Source organism: Eptatretus burgeri, chromosome 18 (assembly GCF_056783735.1).
Source record: "Eptatretus burgeri isolate ZD-2024b chromosome 18, Ebu_testis_v1, whole genome shotgun sequence".
NCBI lineage: Eukaryota > Metazoa > Chordata > Myxini > Myxiniformes > Myxinidae > Eptatretus > Eptatretus burgeri.
The window spans coordinates 38,467,248-38,483,498 of record NC_140978.1 but is presented as its reverse complement, the minus strand read 5'-3'; the positions used below and the strand labels follow the sequence as shown (position 1 = coordinate 38,483,498).

The window sequence follows — 16,251 nt, the reverse complement described above, 5'->3', positions numbered from 1 at the left end:
AGAGTGACACGGCGAGTGTGATTCAAATATAAAACGTTTCACGGAAATAACTATCTCATAAGAACGTCGATCGTGGTGCAGAGTGTGTGTGAGTGGAGGAAGCGACATGAAGAGAGGTGATTCGTGATTTCAGTAAAATGGCCGCAGGAGTGGGATTCAAAACGATCCTCCATCCATTGAGATAATCAGAGATTGTTCAATATTCACAAATATGTAAACTAGATATGTAAAACTAAAAATATGTAAAATATGTCACAATTCTTCTTCTTCGTTTGATATGACGTCACAATAGATGCTGGGGACCTGATACTGCAGGCACGAAGCTGCACATACTGGCACGCACCGACGGGCCCACACTGGTATTAATAATAATAATATCACAATAATTGGCAGTAATAAAAAGAATAACGTGATACAATGACCAATGTCTGTCAACCAATAACGACCTATATATTGTCTGTCAACCAGACAGGACACGGTGCTATGACGTTAGGAATGATGTCACAATGCTTCCTCTTTTTTTTTCTTTCAATTTTATGGCTTTCTTCAGTGTTGAAAAGGTGTATATATGGCAGCTGAAGTGTCGTTCCACCTTATCACGCCATTTATTTCTCAGAATAATGATAACAGCATCGATCTATAATTCCAGCAATGTGTGTGTGTGTGTGTGTGTGTGTGTGTGTGCGTGCGTGCGTGCGTGCGTGCGTGCGTGCGTGCGTGCGTGCGTGCGTGCGTGCGTGCGTGTGTGTGTGTGTGTCCATCTGTTTGTCTGGAACCACCATTTCTCAACAACTGCCGGTCCGATCTGATTGAAACTTGCCAGGAATATTGCCGGGGCCCCGCAGATGTGCCTTTTCGAGGTTTGATGTCAATCGGACAAGCAGTTCCCAAGTTACGGCCATTTATCTGTCGACCAATGACAAGACACGGTGCTATGACATCACGAATGACATCACAATTAATGTTCATTTTTATTATTTTTTTTTTGCATGATTGACGGTCCGATCTAATTGAAACTTGCCAGGAATATTGCTGGGGACCCGCGGAGGTGCCTTTTCGAGGTTTGATATTAATCGGATAAGCGGTTCCCAAGTTACGGCCATTTATCTGTCGACCAATGACAAGACATGGTGCAATGACATCACGAATGACGTCACAATTAATGTTTATTTATTTATTTTTTATGAATACATTTACAGAGAGAGGGGTGAGAGAGGAGGGGGAGAGAGGTGGGGGGGAGAGAGGAGGGGGCGAGAGAGGGCTGAACATACTGGCACGCCCCTACGGGTCCGTACTAGTTTATCTATAATTCCAGCAATCTCTGTGTGTGTATCTGTCTGTTTGTCTGCGACCGCAGCTTCTCGACGACCGCCGGTCCAATGGGATTGAAACTTGCCAGGAATATTGCATGGGCCCCGCAGATTTGCCTTTTCAAGGTTTGATGTCAACCGGACGAGTGGTTCCCAAGTTACGGCCATTTATCTGTCGACCAATGACAAGACATGGTGCTATGACATCACGAATGACGTCACAATTAATGTTCTTTTTTTGTGAATCCATTTACAGAGAGAGGGGTGAGAGAGGAGGGGGAGAGAGGCGGGGGAAAGAGGGGGAGAGAGGCGGGGGCAAGAGAGGGGGCGAGAGAAGGGAGGGAGAGAGGGGGAGAGAGAGAGGGGCGAGAGAGGACTGCAAATACTGGCACGCACCTACAGGACTGCCTCTACGGGCCCGTACTAGTTTATTTTAATTCGTGTTGGTGTTGTAGTTTAAACATTGGTTAAGAACACGTTATGGTCCATCATTCATGCCATGGTTGAGATTTAAGAGCAATCCGAGGCAATAAAGGTGTGTGTGTGTGTGTGTGTGTGTGTGTGTGTGTGTGTGTGTGTGTGTGTGTGTGTGTGTGTGTGTGTGTGTGTGTGTGTGTGTGTGTGTGTGTGTCAGTGTGTCCTCCATAACCCCAAAACCATGCAACCGAGCATCGTGAAATTTGCATGTGAAGGGAACTCCAAGGAAGTGAACATTGGGTGTTTGGGTTAATGAAAACATCCCTTTTGAAGATAATTAAAGGCCATATTTAATTAATATTCCCAGAATGTTTTGCCTCCATTCCCTTGGAACCTCCTCTGTTATCATAACACAGGTGAATCGTTCATTCAACACCTGAACCACGTGTTCACCCGAGGCAGGTCCATACTTCCACTGGGATCTCATCAGGTCCCACTGCTTTGCCATATAATGCTTCATCTTCCTCCTTCACACGTTCGGTTCTCATGACTCTCTCTCACCTTTCTCAAAAACTACCCCCTCACCTTTCTCCCTCAACTCTCCCCACTCACCCTTCTCCCACCATTCACCCCCCTCACTCACCCTTCTCAAAGTTGCCCCGCCCCCTCGCATCCACAAAGCTCCCTCCTTCCCCTTCCCTCTCACCTCCATCTCACCACTCCACCTGTTCAAATCCTCAACTGCCTTCTGCCCCCTCTCTTCCCTCCCCTCTCCCCCAGCACCACAGAGCCTTTTCGCCCTCTCATCCGGCCCCTTCCCGGGCTATTCTGCAATCCCCCACACTCTTTCAACAATTCTCCTTACCCCCACCCCTCCTCCCTTGTCCGACCCTCCCCCTCCACTCCCATCCCCTCCACCCAAAGCCTCCTCCCCTCCCTCTTCATTAACAGTGTGGACCTCAAATATCCGTGGCCTTCGCTCAAACCTTACAGATCATTCCACAAAGGTTGCCACTGACAAACCAGAAATAATCTGCTTCACAGAAATTTTTCTCCCTCAAGGCATCTCTGACTCCCAGGTATCGCTCCCTGGTTACTCCCTCCTCCGGTATGACAGACCTGCACCTCGTCCTGGTGGAGGAGTTGCTCTCTTCATCAAAAACTCTATTCCTCACTCTCCATGCACTGCCTTCACTCCCCCACACCCCCAGGAATACCTCTGGCTACGGCTTCTACTCCACTCCCACCTCATGTTTATACGTGTACTGCACCATCCACCAAACAGTGATGACTCCATTTACACCTCACTATCCGAAAAGATGGACCAACTTCTATCTTCTCATCTGACATCTCTCTTCCTCATATGTGGTGACTTCAATTGTCATTGTGCCAGTTGGCTCGGTGTGGGTACCTGTCACACCTGTCATGGCACTTCAGCAAAAGACTTCTGCGACTCATTGGGACTGACTCAATCGGTCAACATCTCAACCAATGGCAACCAGGATCCAAACCAATGGCACTCCATCTCTTTGGATTTGATTTTCACTAATTTCCCGGAAAATATCTGCTGTTCTTCCTCCGCTCCAAAGGTTCTTCTGACCACGTGCTTGTCAAAGTGGACATCTCCCTGGTTGTTATCAGAGAACCACCTCAACGCCGTCGAGTCTGGCATGCACTCAGGCCGACTGGCAAGGTCTCCAAGCAGCCATCAAACTTCTAGACTGATCTCCCATCGCTACTTTCTCCAACATAAACTCATCCTGGGAATTCTTTCAAAGAAACTTGCTCTCCTTCAGGCACAGATTTATCCCCCTCTCTTCTTCAGTTGTCCAACCCTTCTTCCCACCTATGGTTCACTGAAGCTTGTGGCAAGGCAGTTGTCCTGAAAGAACTTGCCTTTGCCTCATGGAAAGCAAACCCAACTGAGGGTAATCTCAGTTCCTTCCATAAAGCTCGGAACAAGTGAGTATGTACCCTCAGGAGAGCCAGAAAACAACATCTTTCGATGCGAAAGTCTGAACTGTCAAACCTCTCTCACTTCTGCAAATCCTGGTGGCGTCCAATCAAATTTGTTTCTGATGTATGTTCCCCCTCCATCCCTCCCTTACCTCAAATGGCCGGACTGCTGATACCGCATGTAAAAAGGCTGAATGCCTAAACTCGGTGTTTGCATCGAAATCTTATGCATGAAAGCCATCGCTTTCTGTACCCACCTTACCCAGTTGCATCCAACTGTCCGTGGACCCTGTGTCCTTTTCTTTTGACAAAGTGGAGAGTTTGCTGTCAAACCTCGACTCAGATTCTGCAACCAGTTCAGACAGCATCAGCCCACGTGTCTTAAAAACCTGCTCCTCTGCTCTTGTTCACCTTCTCTCTGTTCCACTCACCCTCTCATTTGCTCAAGGTCATCTGCCATCTGCTTGGAAATCAGCAAACATTACTGCCCCACATAAGAAAGGTGCAAAAACAGATCCCTGCAACGACAGACCAATCAACCCTCTTCCAATCATCAGTAAGGTGATGGAATCCATCATTGCTTCAGACATCAAAATCCTTCTTCTCCAATGGCTGGATTTCCGATCATCAATTTGGTTTCAGACCATGCACTCTCCCTGAAACTGCTTCTGCTCTCCTAACAATGGATGGAGATCCTCAATGCCAGGCATGAAATCACAGCCATATCCCTCGACATATCATGTGCTTTTGGCACGGTCTGGCACCCTGCCCTGCTCACCAAACTCTCTTCCTATGGTATCCAAGGCCATCTCCACTCACAGCTCGCAGACTTCCTCTCCTGTCACAGTGAACGTGTGGCCCAAAATGGAGTTCTCTCATCCCCTCTTCCTGTCCAGGCTGGAGTTCCTCAAGGCAGTGTTCTGGGCCCTGTTCTTTTTCTAGTTTTAATCAATGATCTCTCCGACTCTCTGGAAAATCCTCTATATCTCTTTGCTGATGACTCCACCCTCTGCTGTACCATCTGTCATCCCTCAGACCGACAAGCAGCAGCTTCTTCGCTCTCTGCAGATCTGGATAAAATCAGAAACTGGTCCAACACGTGGAACATGTCTTTCAATCGTGACCAATCTCACACTCTCACTGTGTCTCTCTGAAAGGACCTTTTGGAAAACTCACCGCCCCGATCTACTTTCTAAACAATCCTCTGAAGAAATCCTTTCATTCAAACTTCTGCGTCTCTCTATCTGCCATGATCTTTCCTGGGAAATCCATATTTCCAATCCGGTCTCCAAAACCACTCGCCGACTCAGCATCCTCCGTCGTGCAAAGTCCTTCCTCGGCACACCTGAGCTCCTGACCACATGCAAAGCTGTCGTCTGCAGTCTGATGGAGTCCTTCTCACTTCATGTTGATGATGTTTTGTTCATCACATTAACATCCTCGATGTTGGGAGTGTTGATGATGTTTTGTTCATCACGTTAACATCCTCCATGTTGGGAGTGTTGATGATGTTTTGTTCATCACGTTAACATCCTCCATGTTGGGAGTGTTGATGATGTTTTGTTCCATTTGTGGTTCGAGTCTCGGATACTTCCCCAGACCGAGCTGTCCGGATCATGGTGTCGATGTTCGAATGAGCTTCGTGGAGGAGACCTCAACACAGACATGGCGATGAACATTTATCTCTCATTTGATCCTTTATTTCATCACCAGCGTCGTAATCCCCAAAATCACACCTTCTCACTCCCTTCCGAAACCCTAACATGTAATCAGTGACGTAATTACCTTGTCCGACGAGGTGAAACATGTGACGTTCAAATGAAACCTTCTGTCGATGGTCCAAGTGATTGTTCAGTTCTCTGATCGCGCCAAATCCTCCTCGTGCGTCATTATTCTTCTCGTCGTCAACATCATGTTCTTCATCACCAGGAAACCTCCATCCACACACCCTCCCTTCCTTCACACCAGAATGCCATCGTAAATGTGCAAGATTCACATTGTTTATTACTAATTACTGATATGTATTTGTTTATCACTAATTACTGATACGTATTTGTTTATCACTAATTACTGATATGTATTTGTTTATCACTAATTACTGATATGTATTTGTTTATCACTAATTACTGATATGTATTTGTGTTTGACTAATTGCTGATATGTATTTGTTTATCATTAATTACTGATATGTATTTGTGTTTGACTAATTGCTGATATGTATTTGTTTATCACTAATTACTGATATGTATTTGTGTTTGACTAATTACTGATATGTATTTGTTTATCATTAATTACTGATATGTATTTGTTTATTTATCGTGTTGATGATTGAGACTATTTTTACAGTTAATTGACGTCATCCTCTGTCCCCGGAAATAGTGTGTCTACCCTGGAATTAACGCGCGGCGGTAAACTGCACTACAATTCTCAACGGCGCGATAATAAAATAGTGCGATCGCATTTTTGTTAATTTAAATATAAAAACGAGAACCTGAACTCTGATTACAGGTCATAAACAGGGCGGATAAAACACTCGTGATGTTCATCAACTTGGGCCGCATGGTTTTTACCGAGATTAATCAGAGAAAAATAAATAAATTATACAAAAGGTGGAAAGAAATGATGCGGTGAGGAGGGGCGTGGCTACAGGCAACTATGACGTCACAATGGTTGTTGTTGGAGACAATGAGAATTCCATATTCGGGATCATTCAACACAGAGATTGATTGTGAAACGCCATTCTGTGGATAGACGTGCATGAGAGATGTGGTCTCTGATCGCAGCGGTCATGATGTTCGTCTCCGGAGAACCATCCCGACCTCCACAGCAGGTAAGCGGTGATTGTAAGAGATAACGTTTGTGGGTTGATGGAGAAGTGAACCGGTGGTGTATTCCATGTTAGATTTCTCTTGTTTTGGATTCGATTGAAAATCCGAGTGAAGACGAGAGTGACACGGCGAGTGTGATTCAAATATAAAACGTTTCACGGAAATAACTATCTCATAAGAACGTCGATCGTGGTGCAGAGTGTGTGTGAGTGGAGGAAGCGACATGAAGAGAGGTGATTCGTGATTTCAGTAAAATGGCCGCAGGAGTGGGATTCAAAACGATCCTCCATCCATTGAGATAATCAGAGATTGTTCAATATTCACAAATATGTAAACTAGATATGTAAAACTAAAAATATGTAAAATATGTCACAATTCTTCTTCTTCGTTTGATATGACGTCACAATAGATGCTGGGGACCTGATACTGCAGGCACGAAGCTGCACATACTGGCACGCACCGACGGGCCCACACTGGTATTAATAATAATAATATCACAATAATTGGCAGTAATAAAAAGAATAACGTGATACAATGACCAATGTCTGTCAACCAATAACGACCTATATATTGTCTGTCAACCAGACAGGACACGGTGCTATGACGTTAGGAATGATGTCACAATGCTTCCTCTTTTTTTTTCTTTCAATTTTATGGCTTTCTTCAGTGTTGAAAAGGTGTATATATGGCAGCTGAAGTGTCGTTCCACCTTATCACGCCATTTATTTCTCAGAATAATGATAACAGCATCGATCTATAATTCCAGCAATGTGTGTGTGTGTGTGTGTGTGTGTGTGTGTGTGTGTGTGCGTGCGTGCGTGCGTGCGTGCGTGCGTGCGTGCGTGCGTGCGTGTGTGTGTGTGTCCATCTGTTTGTCTGGAACCACCATTTCTCAACAACTGCCGGTCCGATCTGATTGAAACTTGCCAGGAATATTGCCGGGGCCCCGCAGATGTGCCTTTTCGAGGTTTGATGTCAATCGGACAAGCAGTTCCCAAGTTACGGCCATTTATCTGTCGACCAATGACAAGACACGGTGCTATGACATCACGAATGACATCACAATTAATGTTCATTTTTATTATTTTTTTTTTGCATGATTGACGGTCCGATCTAATTGAAACTTGCCAGGAATATTGCTGGGGACCCGCGGAGGTGCCTTTTCGAGGTTTGATATTAATCGGATAAGCGGTTCCCAAGTTACGGCCATTTATCTGTCGACCAATGACAAGACATGGTGCAATGACATCACGAATGACGTCACAATTAATGTTTATTTATTTATTTTTTATGAATACATTTACAGAGAGAGGGGTGAGAGAGGAGGGGGAGAGAGGTGGGGGGGAGAGAGGAGGGGGCGAGAGAGGGCTGAACATACTGGCACGCCCCTACGGGTCCGTACTAGTTTATCTATAATTCCAGCAATCTCTGTGTGTGTATCTGTCTGTTTGTCTGCGACCGCAGCTTCTCGACGACCGCCGGTCCAATGGGATTGAAACTTGCCAGGAATATTGCATGGGCCCCGCAGATTTGCCTTTTCAAGGTTTGATGTCAACCGGACGAGTGGTTCCCAAGTTACGGCCATTTATCTGTCGACCAATGACAAGACATGGTGCTATGACATCACGAATGACGTCACAATTAATGTTCTTTTTTTGTGAATCCATTTACAGAGAGAGGGGTGAGAGAGGAGGGGGAGAGAGGCGGGGGAAAGAGGGGGAGAGAGGCGGGGGCAAGAGAGGGGGCGAGAGAAGGGAGGGAGAGAGGGGGGAGAGAGAGAGGGGGCGAGAGAGGACTGCAAATACTGGCACGCACCTACAGGACTGCCTCTACGGGCCCGTACTAGTTTATTTTAATTCGTGTTGGTGTTGTAGTTTAAACATTGGTTAAGAACACGTTATGGTCCATCATTCATGCCATGGTTGAGATTTAAGAGCAATCCGAGGCAATAAAGGTGTGTGTGTGTGTGTGTGTGTGTGTGTGTGTGTGTGTGTGTGTGTGTGTGTGTGTGTGTGTGTGTGTGTGTGTGTGTGTGTGTGTGTGTCAGTGTGTCCTCCATAACCCCAAAACCATGCAACCGAGCATCGTGAAATTTGCATGTGAAGGGAACTCCAAGGAAGTGAACATTGGGTGTTTGGGTTAATGAAAACATCCCTTTTGAAGATAATTAAAGGCCATATTTAATTAATATTCCCAGAATGTTTTGCCTCCATTCCCTTGGAACCTCCTCTGTTATCATAACACAGGTGAATCGTTCATTCAACACCTGAACCACGTGTTCACCGAGGCAGGTCCATACTTCCACTGGGATCTCATCAGGTCCCACTGCTTTGCCTTATAATGCTTCATCTTCCTCCTTCACACGTTCGGTTCTCATGACTCTCTCTCACCTTTCTCCCTCAACTCTCCCCACTCACCCTTCTCCCACCATTCACCCCCCTCACTCACCCTTCTCAAAGTTGCCCCGCCCCCCCGCCTCCACCAAGCCCCCTCCTTCCCCTTCCCTCTCACCTCCATCTCACCACTCCACCTGTTCAAATGCTCAACTGCCTTCTGCCCCCTCTCTTCCCTCCCCTCTCCCCCAGCACCACAGAGCCTTTTCGCCCTCTCATCCGGCCCCTTCCCGGGCTATTCTGCATTCCCCCACACTCTTTCAACAATTCTCCTTACCTCCACCCCTCCTCCCTTGTCCGACCCTCCCCCTCCACTCCCATCCCCTCCACCCAAAGCCTCCTCCCCTCCCTCTTCATTAACAGTGTGGACCTCAAATATCCGTGGCCTTCGCTCAAACCTTACAGATCATTCCACAAACACAGACCTCAACACAGACATGGCGATGAACATTTATCTCTCATTTGATCCTTTATTTCATCACCAGCGTCGTAATCCCCAAAATCACACCTTCTCACTCCCTTCCGAAACCCTAACATGTAATCAGTGACGTAATTACCTTGTCCGACGAGGTGAAACACGTGACGTTCAAATGAAACCTTCTGTCGATGGTCCAAGTGATTGTTCAGTTCTCTGATCGCGCCAAATCCTCCTCTTGCGTCATTATTCTTCTCGTCGTCAACATCATGTTCTTCATCAACAGGAAACCGTCATCCACACACCCTCCCTTCCTTCATTCCTTCACACCAGAATACCATCGTAAATGTGCAAGATTCACATTGTTTATCACTAATTACTGATATGTATTTGTTTATCACTAATTGCTGATATGTATTTGTTTATCACTAATTACTGATATGTATTTGTGTTTGACTAATTGCTGATATGTATTTGTTTATCACTAATTACTGATATGTATTTGTGTTTGACTAATTGCTGATATGTATTTGTTTATCACTAATTACTGATTTGTATTTGTTTATTTATCGTGTTGATGATTGAGACTATTTTTACAGTGAATTGACGTCATTCTCTGTCCCCGGAAATAGTGTGTCTACCCTGGAATTAACGCGCGGCGGTGAACCGCACCACAATTCTCAACGGCGCGATAATAAAATAGTGCGATCGGATTTTTGTGAAATTAAATATAAAAACGAGAACGTGAACTCTGATTACAGGTCAGAAACAGGGCGGATAAAACACTCGTGATGTTCATCAACTTGGGCCGCATGGTTTTACCGAGATTAATCAGAAAATAGGTAATAAATTCTTCAAAAGGTGGAACGGTCAAAATAAATGACGCGGCGAGGAGGGGGCGTGGCCACAGGCAATTATGACGTCACAATGGTTGTTGTTGGAGACAATGAGAATTCCATAGTCGGGATCATTTAATGCAGAGATTGATTGTGAAACGCCATTCCGTGGATAGACGTGCATGAGAGATGTGGTCTCTGATCGCAGCGGTCATGATGTTCGTCTCCGGAGAACCATCCCGACCTCCACAGCAGGTAAGCGGTGATTGTAAGAGATAACATTTTTGGGTTGATGGAGAAGTGAACCGGTGGTGTATTCCATGTTAGATTTCTCTTGTTTTGGATTCGATTGAAAATCCGAGTGAAGATGAGAGTGACACGGCGAGTGTGATTCAAATATAAAACGTTTCACGGAAATAACTTTCTCACAAGAACGTCGATCGTGGGGCGGAGTGTGTGTGAGTGGAGGAAGCGACATGAAGAGAGGTGATTCGTCATTTAGTAAAATGGCCACAGGAGTGGGATTCAAAACGATCCTCCATCCATTGAGTTGATCAGAGATTGTTGAAGATTTACAAACATGTAAACTGGAGTCTTGATACAGTTTACTCGGAGTCACGACAAGGTGTCTCTGGCCACGTGGGTGATGAACATCATTTTGTATCGTTCGTTCGTTCATTGAATGAATAAACCATCGTTCATCATTGTTATTAAAATGGCGGGATGCTGTGCTGTTGGAAGAACCATTGGATCACTGAAGGGTTTGAAAATGTGGAGATTCCCTGGAGATGGAAAATAAAATTATTCTGAGATGGAAACCCACTCGGGGGGGGGGGGGTACATTGTGTGTCGGCTAAGTTGTAGTCCCGTGTGTGTACATTTGTGTGTGGTGTTGTAATCACATTGTACTTGGGAGTTGGGGATAACTCGTAAGAAGATATAAATCATCGTGGAAACCTGTTTGGATAATTTATGTTTATCATGAACATCCTGGAAAAGTTACTTCTGAGGAAACTTGTAGTGTGTGTGTGTGTGTGTGTGTGTGTGTGTGTGTGTGTGTGTGTGTGTGTGTGTGTGTGTGTGTGTGTGTGTGTGTCTGTGAGTGTCTCCTCCATAACTCCAAAACCATGAGACTGAGCATCGTGAAATTTGCATGTGAAGGGAACGCCAAGGAAGTGAAAATTGGGTGTTTGGGTTAATTAAAACATCCCTTTTGAAGATAATTAAAGGCCTTAATTAATTAATATTCCCAGAATGTTTTGCCTCCATTCCCTTGGAACCTCCTCTGTTATCATAACACAGGAGAATCGTTTATTCAACACCTGACTCCACATTCACCGAGGCAGGTCCGAACTTCCACTGGGATCTCATCAGGTCCCACTGCTTTGCCATTTTCATTCCTCTTTAGCCGGCTGTCTTGTGTTATGGCACTTTTCTGCAGAAATGAAAGATTCCAGGAGTAATCTTTAAAATCCCACATTGGTATTCCTTGTGTGTCCTTTAAATTGTTGTGATCCCTGTTCACCATGAGCATGTGATGAAGAAAATAAAGAATTTATTTTTGGTTGGAAACTGTAAGTGAACTTTCTCCACCAAGGAAACTTGGAATTTGTTCCTGAAAGGGAAAAGCTCCTTCATGGTCGTGTCGATGGAGGAATCTTCACATTCCTCGTTTGTTCAGTGGATATTGATATCGAAAAAATACATCTCAGGGCTGCTGTGCACTCACAGTTTGTACACTCACCTCTGAGCTGTGTTGCTTGGGTTAGAATCTCTATCCCGGTATAAACTGCCGCCCTGGTGTTTCACCTGTATTGTGGTCCATCAATGTGTGCACCATCAGAGGAACGTGAAGCACGAGGACCCGTGTGCAGCACTCATTGTCGGTGTACGTTGAAGTTTCCACGGTGTTTTTGTAAAGGGTAGTCGAGTTATCCGCAGCATTCTCAACAAATTACAAGTCACTTCCCAAACTCCTTAAAAAACTGAACTTGTCAAGTGTGGTTCAAATGATAAACTCTCGTACATTCCATGAACCACTGTGATTGTAACATCTTGGTCTTGTTTTGTTACAAAGTTTTGGATTTTGTTAAATAATTAATAAATGTTGTTTAGTTAAATTTCAATTTCTCTTGTTTATAATTTCTTTTGTTTCTGCCCTTGTCCCTGTCCATAGTTGTTCCACAATGATGATGTGGAGGTACCGGTGATGTCGAAGGTTCGCGATGTCGTGTTCGTCACGATCGCGCTCCTCTTATTCGTCGTCGTGATCTCCTTTAAACCAGCGAGGTGGTTCGGGAGGAGGAGGAATCAAAGAAAGCCCGGCATTCACTGGTAAAGATCACGTGACTTTTCATCAATATTTAAATAATGCCTTCATCCAAGAGGACAAGATAGTACAGAACTTTGAAACGAGTTTACATTAAATTCTTACGACTCATCAAGTCTGGCAAACGAATGTCTGGTCCAGTGACAACAGGGAGGACCGGAACACGGAGCACACTCTCCTTCAAAGTGACATTCAGTCTGAATCCTGAAAGTGACATTCAGTCTGTTTCCTGTCTGAATCCTGACAAACCACAATTAAAACGGGTTCAGACACTCCGAGCAGAGTCGAGGTCCGAAATGCTGTTCTACCATACTTCAGCGGAACGTCTCAGCCAGTTGAGCGATGTGCTGGTACTTCCTTCATGGCCGGTACTGAATTGGTGACATGAATGGTTTTGCCATGTCGGATGGGGCTATGTTTTGTTTGGGACAGGAGTCGCCCCTGAACCCAACCTCTTCTTCAATGGACTATCAAGAGCCACTGCGGCTCGGAATTAGGAAAACGAGAATCACTCCACAGAGCCCAAGTTATTATCTATATATTAATACTGAAGGACCAATTTTATGCTCCTCCGAGCGGTCGCGTCCCGTTTTTCTCGGTACTGTGACCTGGACTGAAGAAACTTCGTACCTGTAAGAGTGCATCGCACATAGTGCCAATAGTCAACCTTCAATTCTGAAGCAGAATAAACACTTTTCGTTTTACATTCATTGACATTGCGACATGTGACGTCACCGCTGAGACACGTCAGGACGTCATGACATCATCTGTTATTCGCTGATGTCATTACATCTGTCGTCGACAGACCGTTACCGCTGAGAGGTGTAATTCCACTCCTCGAAAATAGCGTCTGCAATGTAAAACCCCCTTCTGCACATGCTGACTACCTCAAAATGTGCATTTGACACAAAAAATGAAAGAAGAAACATTGTATCTTCTATATATTAATACTGAAGGATCAATTTTGTGCTTCTCCAAGCCATCGCGTCACGTTTTTCTCGGGACTGTGACCTGGACTGAAAGAAACTTCGTACCTGTAAGAGTGCATCGCACATAGTGGCAACAGTCAACCTTCAACTCTGAAGCAGAATAAACACTTTTCGTTGAGACGGGGGCGAGGAGTGAAGAGGCGGGGGGCAAGGTAAGCACATTTTTGGGAGGGTGTAAGCAAATTGAAGGCGGGAGACGGGGGGGGGGAAATGGGGCGGGGGATGAGTAGGCGGAGGCAAGCACCCTGTCCAGTCCATGTCCCTCGAGTGTGGGTGAGCTGGTGAGGGTGGTTGAATGAACGGAATCCATCTGTGACGGGGTTTCGGCTAGTCATTATTATTGTTATTATGATGTTTTTCCTCACAAAGTGTATTCAACAACAGGGTAGGGAAAACAAAAGATACAATTACAAAAGAACTATTACACACGGCGTGCCCTGGGTTTCATACGATCGGAAGGTCCTCAGACAACGTGAAGGCCTCAGACACACCATAAGAAAGAAATGACCAAGGAGGCAGACAAGACTGGAAATACCGTAGATGTGTTCGCTTGTACACAAACAGGCCCACGGTCCGGAGTCTGGTCTTAATACCTCCTCCTCTGCAGGTGGATGGACATTTTGATTTCACCCCTTTCTCTTTTGTTTGTTTGTTCGTCTGATTGTGAACAATATCTCAAAAATTTGAAGATGGATTTGGAGGAAATTTGTTGGAGAGGTTTGGCATGTGACACTGACTGAATGATTCGATTTTGGTGAAGATCTGAATCCGGATCTGGATCCGAGGATTTTTTAAACTCATTTTTCACGATTGAATGATTGTGCGAAAACGATACACATACAGTGTGATATCTCAAAAAGTTAGGGACGGATTCGGATGAAACTTGGATGATGAGTTTGTTGGTGACCAGAACAAGCCGATTACATTTTAGTTTACGTCCAAATCCAGATCCAGCCTTTCACTGGGATACAAAACGTAAACTAATCAGCCTGGCGGAGGGATGTGTTCTTCCGACTGTCCTTGTTGATGCTTGTATTTCAGTGTCTGGAGTTTCGTTGAGATTTGATTGGTCAAGATATCTTTCAATCAGACCATGTGTGTAAGGAATTGAATCGTCTCATCTTCGTTTTCTACAATGCAACACTCATGGAACATGTGTTTGGTCGTTCACAAAATCATACATTTTCCTCAAACTTATGAGCATTGCCCTTGTTTTGTTGCAGTTTTTGTTGTGGCCGGAAGCACTTGCAGAAAAAAATGGGAAAAAAGGAGTGGCCGTTGCTGGAGGAGGATCAACAAAAGGAGGTGTTGGAGATTCAGAAGGTGAAGGAAGAGGAGGATAAAAGAATGGAAGAAAAAAAGGCATTGTTCGAACAGTTGTGGCAGAGAGAGAGAGAGAAACTACAGGAAAGAGGTGAAAAATTGCACCAGAAAGAAGAACGAATGAAAGAAAGAGAGCGATTAATTCAGCTCGCAGAAAAATCTGTGCAGGAAAAAGACGTTCAACACAGACATGAGGATGAACGATGGAGAAAACATAGAGAACAGCAGAATAAAACAGAGGAAGAGCAGCAGAGGAGAAACAAGGAAGAGGAAATGAGAAAACGTGATGAGGAAGAACAGGTGAAAAAGAATGAAGAAGAGCTAAATAAAATAAAGGAGGCAGAGTGGAGGGAAATGGAAGAGGGATTCCTGAGAGAACAAGAGGAATTCCTACGATGGAAGGAATCGGTCCATCAGGAGCAGACACGCAGAATGCTTGAGATTCAGCAAAAAGAGCAACAAGTTTTAAACAGTGAGCACGTGCTGTTCGGGTTGGAGAGAGAGATTGATAAACGAGAGAGAATCGAGTTGGAACAACAGGCTCGATTTGATAAAAAGATGGAATTGAAAGAACTGGACATTAAACACAGAGAGTTTGAGACATGTCGCCAAGAGGACGAGATTAGATTGAGAGAACAAGATGTGGAGAATATGGAGAAACTGGTGCACCAAAGAGAAGAGGAGGAGAGTGGGCGGCAAGATAAATTTGTGGAGACAAAGAGAATAAAAGAGGAAGAGTGTTTGTGTCGAGAGCAGGCGGTACATCTGCTGGAGCTGGAGATACGTAAACGAGAAATCGACGTTCAGACACGGGAACATGAGGTTTGGCGATGTGAGGAAAAGGAGAGAAAGAGACGAGAGCACGACAAACGAGGGGCAATAAAACAGGAAGAGTTGCACCAGAAAGAAAAAGAAGCACATCGACAGAGAAAGGAAGAAAAGGAAAAGAAGAAAATACAAAAGCACAGAGAGGAAGGACAGAGGAAACGTGATGAGGAACGAAAACCTGAACGTGATGAATCGCTCAAACAGCAACCAGGTCAACAACAGAAACCACACGTTGTTGGAGTGCAGAAGGAACAAAAACCTCAACGTGATCAAGGCCTGCAACAGGTGCAGCACGGTGTTGATGGATCAGACCGTAAGCAGGACCTTCAACAGGTGAGGACTCTTCAGTACTTGGGAGAAGTTGGGGGTGAACACACTGGGTACAAACACAGTGAACCCCACGATTAAGTTGTTCAGTTGGATAATTGTAATTATTATTTTTGTGATAAAGGTCACATATTGGCATGGTCATCCCCACGCAGGATAAATAACAAGAATTATAACTCACCTTGATTGGATCAAATCGACTAATTCACCTTGTCATCGATTACCTGTTCCATCAGTTCATCTCCTTCTGTTCCCTTTCCTGAACAAGTTATCAATCTGATGAACACATCAATATGTTTC

The 16,251-nt window shown here is 44.9% G+C and overlaps 2 protein-coding genes across 2 annotated transcripts in view; one reads left to right on the top strand and one right to left on the bottom strand.

Annotated features, from left to right (window-relative positions):
• NOL9 (nucleolar protein 9) overlaps positions 1 to 16,251 on the bottom strand; it is a 218,576-nt gene that overhangs the window by 125,741 nt on the left and 76,584 nt on the right. The gene's annotated exons all lie outside the window — the stretch shown is intronic.
• Positions 1 to 16,251, top strand: part of LOC147008932 (uncharacterized) — a 51,514-nt gene that overhangs the window by 33,074 nt on the left and 2,189 nt on the right. The window contains exons 2-3 of the mRNA XM_085864096.1: positions 12,332 to 12,489; positions 14,697 to 15,957. Coding sequence (XP_085720222.1) covers positions 12,365 to 12,489; positions 14,697 to 15,957 — 1,386 coding nt within the window. The 5' untranslated portion in view covers positions 12,332 to 12,364. The remainder of the gene's footprint in view (positions 1 to 12,331; positions 12,490 to 14,696; positions 15,958 to 16,251) is intronic.